The sequence below is a fragment of the Leguminivora glycinivorella genome, chromosome 5 (assembly GCF_023078275.1).
Source record: "Leguminivora glycinivorella isolate SPB_JAAS2020 chromosome 5, LegGlyc_1.1, whole genome shotgun sequence".
NCBI lineage: Eukaryota > Metazoa > Arthropoda > Insecta > Lepidoptera > Tortricidae > Leguminivora > Leguminivora glycinivorella.
In genome coordinates, this window is record NC_062975.1 from 9,655,753 (window position 1) to 9,661,683 (window position 5,931).

Sequence of the window (5,931 nt, forward strand, 5' to 3'; positions counted from 1 at the left end):
ACATTATTGCTGCTTAATAGGTTAGGCTATGAAACAAGAGACAAGAGTTCTTTTTTTTACAATTATTTATTTTTCGTAACAAACATTTTAACAATTACAATCTAGATTTGCGTAAAAAATAAAATAGGTATTTAGATAGGTCACTTTTAATTATGATGATGTTTGGGAACAATGTGGTGAGTGCTGTGTTTCACCTCAGCGTGAAATCTGAAAAAAAAATGGTTATTAATTTATGGAGACAAAAAAATCCACAAATACTTAACTATGTAACCATAATCTATAAAAAAACTATACTACTTATATTATGACCAAGAACTCTGTTGCATAAATGCTGGCAGCAATTCCTTGTTGTATCAAAATGCTAATTTTTACAGAAGGCGAATGTCATGGAACATCGCGTGTCTTGAGAAGCGGCATGCGCTTCTTTGACATGAGAATCCGTGATGGCAGAGAGCATCGACGTCAGTGCCGCAGGGGCATCTATGAAGCATAATTAATAAGTTCAACAGAACCGGTATAATCCCTCACCCAGTCTTCTTATCGCTCTCGTAGTGCACGTCCCTGACGGAGCCGTCGGGCTCGTGCAGGCTGTAGAAGCCCTTGACGACGTCGCCGTCGCGGTGCTCGTGCTGCGTCTTGTGGTCGCCCGTGTGTTTGTCCGACACTTTGTACTCGAACTTGTACTTGGGGTGCGTCTGTAACACAATCCATAGTCAGCGTGTAGGTAAAACAAAAGAAGGCACTGTAACAGACTAAAGTTGTTTGTTGCTTACGTAGTAGTCGACGTGTTTCTCGTGGCCGTGGTGGTCCTTGATGACGACCGGCTCCGCGTGCCCGTCGTGCTTGGAGATGTGCTGCGAGGAGTGCGCGTGCTCGTGCCCGTGCTGCGCCACCACCAACCCCACCAGACTAGCGAGACACAACACCTGTAGGTATAGAAGTACGTTCGTACGTTCTAATTATGACTTAATTGATGATTAACTTTAATCATCAATTAAGTCATAATTAGAACGTAATTGATAATTAGCTATCAATTAAGTACTTACAATTAACTTTAATCATCAATTAAGTCATAATTAGAACGTAATTGATAATTAGCTATCAATTAAGTACTTATCAATTAAGTCATAGTTAAGAAAAATAATCACAATTCAGTGTTGCCCCATTATGAAAGTTGCTCAGCGTGACCCTCCCCAGTACCCTGTTCACTCCTGCTCACGACTCATGAATCACCCTGTATACATAGAAAACATCCATGATTCAGGAACAAATATCTGTGCTCATCACACAAATAAATGCCCTTACCGGGATTCGAACTCAGGACCGCGGCTTAGCAGGCAGGGTCACTACCGATTGACCCAGACCGGTCGTCAATCGTTAATTTTCCGTCCGGTCGTTAATTTTTGTTAACAACTTCCGCTAATTGGGGGGTCCCAAATTCTGAAAATATCCCTATATCCCGGTCATTCAGTCTACTCATACTGAGCTTAAATATTGTTAAGTCAATTAAAAATATACAATTTACCTTGAAATACATTTGAACAAGAGTAAATCTTGAAGCTGTTCTCGTAAGAGAAAACAATTGACAACTGATACATTTCAAAAAACGAAACATTCTTTTATAACACTGAATTTGCAAATCGATTGATATCGTAAGTGTAAGGAGTAATTTACTGTCGTGTAATAATTAAGACAGCCCAAACACAGAATGTTTAAATATTGAAAAGCGATCAATTCCACCATCTCGCGTTAAAATTAATTGACACGGGTGTTGTTTTAATTGATCATTACTTAACAAACATATTTATGGTTTTTGGAGTCATGCACTGTTATTAGTAACGTTTAAGTAATCAACAACATCAACAATAACTATTAACTACACATAAGTATGTTAATATTTAATTCATTCACGTTTATACTAATACATAATGATGACTGACTTTATGTTAAGAAGTTGTATATCCCTGTACTTAGGTAATGTTTGGTCTACCGTCTATATTTATAAATGGAAATAAAGGACTTGATTTTGTAAAATATATATTCATCGTTTTATAAAAAGTTTTCCCAGGTTTATACAATGAGAATGAGGAGGCACACTCAAAGGTTATGACAGATGGCGCCACATTATTAGTCCATTGGACAGATAAAGAATTTCATACGTAAAAGCGAAGAGATGATTTTTTTTTTCTCTTTTACATATGAATGACAGTGACATGCCTAGACCCATCCTAGACACTTGCACAGGCGCCGCCTGGCGGGATAAAATGTCAGTGTGCCTCCTCATTGTGAATGAAGGAAATGTCAGATGTAACACGATTTAAATATATTAGAGTGAGAAGAAAATATATTTGAGTTCGTAAGTCGGGCCTTGGTAACTGGTAAACGAAAACAGGTTAGACACTCAGCTCAATTTAATAGTTGAATTAATTATTTTCATGTTAGAATTACTAAATCGATAGATAGATACTTACACACTTTTTTCAAAATTTCATCGATTTGCCAAGGACCTCAAAGCACTGAGTACATGTAATTAGCAAAAACGAAATAATGCAATTTTAATTTATAATCTTACGAACATGATATCAGTGAAAGAATTCTTAAGTTTACGAAATATCCATACACAGAGCTTTTACTGATACAGAGACCTGAATTTCAACAACTGTACATTTTATCACTGATGGTTGCGTTATTTCGAATTATAAAATGAGTAGTTTGTTTTACACATTTAACAGTTTACACTTGTCTTTTCACCAAACAACACAGTTAGCTAAATATTATTTAAAATGTACTTTAAGGTAAGGATGACGTATCATCATAATCATCACAATTCATTAGAACACAACTATTCAACTGAGGAGTGTCTTTTCAAAAGGGCTTATTTCCATTTTTTCTTTTTTTTTAACTATGAACGCAGTTCTTTTTAGTATAGAAAATTACGTGTTGTTTTGAGATTAAAGCTCAAAAAGTCTCGCCTTGATCTTTAAAAAAAGGGTAACATCAAAGTTTAGAACACATTTTGAAAAATGTGTAATGATTATTTATGTGGTTAAACCAATGTATGTAGTACAACAACATTGATATCAACTAACTTAATACAAAATCCAAAAATAAAATAAAACTTTTTTAAAATAATAACATTTACGCTACAAGGCCACAACAAAAGGGCTTAATTCCCAAAAGTTCGCATCAAAAGTGCTTAATTCTCAAAAACATATGGTAATTACATATTTATTTAGGTACACATGTTACGTTTGGTGTAATCATAGCATTAACGTCAACTTACAATATTACAATTTTGCAAATTAAATATTAATTTCAAAATCAATACCGTTGAATTATGTTTTTCTCGATTTCCCAAAAAAAGTACAAAGTGGAAATAATCCCTTTTGAAAAGACACTCCTCAACTATCATAAGATTGTTTACTTAGTAACAGTTTGATCGTGCTACTTGATGCTATACTAATATAGTTTAAACTTAATAATAGGCAAAAAGAGTGTGTTTATTTAAGTAAATAAGACCTACATACAGAATCTGTTCATCCATTTTCAATAACATTACATAACTTTAAAATAAAACGAGTACTTTTGAAAATACGCGCAATTACACAGGTAATATGCCTTGCGGCTTTCGTCAGCGCAGTGATGTCCCAGCACGGGCACGAGCACGCGCACTCCTCGCAGCACATCTCCAAGCACGACGGGCACGCGGAGCCGGTCGTCATCAAGGACCACCACGGCCACGAGAAACATGTCGACTACTACGTAAGCAACAAACAACATAAGTCTGTTACAATGCCTTCTTTTGTTTTGCCTACACACTGACAGTTGAATTGTGTTACAGACGCATCCCAAGTATGAGTTCAAGTACGAGGTCTCGGACAAGCACACGGGCGACCACAAGACGCAGCACGAGCACCGCGACGGCGACGTCGTCAAGGGCTTCTACAGCCTGCACGAGCCCGACGGCTCCGTCAGGGACGTGCACTACGAAAGCGATAAGAAGACTGGGTTAGTTGTTTTATTTCTCAACTGTGTCTCAGCTCATGGCATGTTTTTGTTGTTAGAAATGTACCTAAGTAGGTAGTTATTTTAATTTGCTTACCCAAAGAGACACGTCAAGTTATGAAAGAATACACACAAATATCTCCATGTGACTGAAGATATTGTACCTATTTTAATTTTGTAGTTAATTGATCATTTACTAATTCATTATTTTGTTTGCAGTTTCCACGCTGAGGTGAAGCACAGCACCCACCACATCGTACCGGAGCACCACCATCACCATTAACGTTTGTTTCTACTAACCATATTTGACCAATTATTATTTAAATATAAAAATAGTATTTTGACAATAAAGTTTGTTTAAAAAAAATACTTAAGTTTGTTTCTTATTACAACATTAAAGTACCTAAGTATAAAAGATAAACATTACAACGAGTGACCGAATTAAGCGAAGTAAATAAGTTCTTTCTTTCAACTTGGAGCACACAATGTCATAACTGTCATATCCTGCTTTATTTCGAAGCAGTAGCTAGATAATCTAGATATACCATATATAGGTTATTTCAATGACAGATGAACTAACATTATTAACGGAATGGTGGCCGCTTATTGATCTGGGTACGTAGCCGAATGGCACAAACGAAACGCTCATAGGTATCTATCTCTATCGCTCTTGCGTATTGGCGCGACAGAGCCAGACTACCTTTCGCGGCGTTTCGTTTTCGTTTCGCGTCGCAGAAATGCAATTCGGCTACGGCACCTGAGCGCTTGGCATCCGTTGGCTCGTTGGCGACACAGACAATTTTATTGCGGATCACAACAGAATGACTATAGCACAGGACCGGGAAAAGTGGCGTACTAGAAGAGAGGCCTATGCTGAACAGTGGGTAGTAAAAGGCTGATGTGATGATAATGATGATGATTTCAATACTCAATTTTTGACTAAACTATAAACTAAACTCGTAATTAATACTAATAAACTAAACTTTTTTTGAGGAAAATTGTCCTCCACGTTTATATTTCGTCTCAAAATCACAAGTAAAAGTTTGTTTGTTTAGTAAAAATTATTCAGTAGGTAAGTCTGATATACATTTTCTTTCAAGTTAAACATAAAATTTATTTTAATAATTATTAAAAGTATAACTAGGTATAAGAGATTTTACATGTTAAGGCTTCCACATAAGTAATAAATTTAGAGAACCGAATACTTAAATACACATAATTGTACTTTACTTACTCATAGTTGGCCCGTCTTCAGGAGCACTATGAATCAGTATACACACAATACATAAGCCGAAAATGAGGCATTAATGCGTTAATTGTTCTGTAATTGCAGAACAACTTGAAAAAGTATATCCTGTTGTCATATTTTTTTTTAGGTAAATCAATTCAAACATGATACCTAATATGTGGTCAAATGGATTGTCAATATTTAATACACTTTGGATGACTTTTAATAATAATAAACTTGGCAGTCTGTTCGAAATAGGAATTTCGGAATAGGTAAACTGAAATCAGTAAACTGTCTTAAATATACAGACATTAGGTAACAATTACATTTTAGTTTTTTTTATAGAAATAAAATAGTACATTACGATACAAGTGCGTAAAAAAGGAACGTTTTCGCACGTGTATCGTACGACGTTTTTCAGTACAGATGAACCTCCGAAGTTTCGACCTGGCATATAATGAACCACTTCTCGCACTAGTGCGTAAAAAAAAACACCATCTGTACTGAAAAAATGTTTTCAGTACAGATAACTATTATATAAATTATGTTTAGTAATACTAAAAATAAACAATTACATATGAAATATCAATGTTTTAAACATTAATCACTTTATAGTATGTTTATACATTTTTCTACTCCCGTGTTGTTATTCATCATTTACCGTGTCGTGCATAGATCGCTAAAACCCTACATAAAAG

General features: G+C 35.5%; 1 protein-coding gene across 1 annotated transcript; it reads left to right on the top strand.

Annotated features, from left to right (window-relative positions):
• The first annotated feature begins 2,738 nt into the window (after positions 1–2,738).
• Positions 2,739–4,321, top strand: LOC125226233 (cuticle protein 19-like). Its single transcript, XM_048130152.1, has 4 exons — positions 2,739–2,795; positions 3,610–3,762; positions 3,842–4,008; positions 4,225–4,321. Exons 1-4 carry the CDS (start codon positions 2,784–2,786, stop codon positions 4,286–4,288), a joined length of 396 nt encoding a protein of 131 aa, XP_047986109.1. The 5' UTR covers positions 2,739–2,783; the 3' UTR covers positions 4,289–4,321.
• Positions 4,322–5,931: the final 1,610 nt, after the last annotated feature.

Coding starts and splice junctions, on each gene's coding strand:
- LOC125226233 (XM_048130152.1), top strand. Junction 3,763..3,841: donor AGAAACATGTCGACTACTAC/GTAAGCAACAAA, acceptor ATTGTGTTACAG/ACGCATCCCAAGTATGAGTT. Junction 4,009..4,224: donor GAAAGCGATAAGAAGACTGG/GTTAGTTGTTTT, acceptor TTTTGTTTGCAG/TTTCCACGCTGAGGTGAAGC.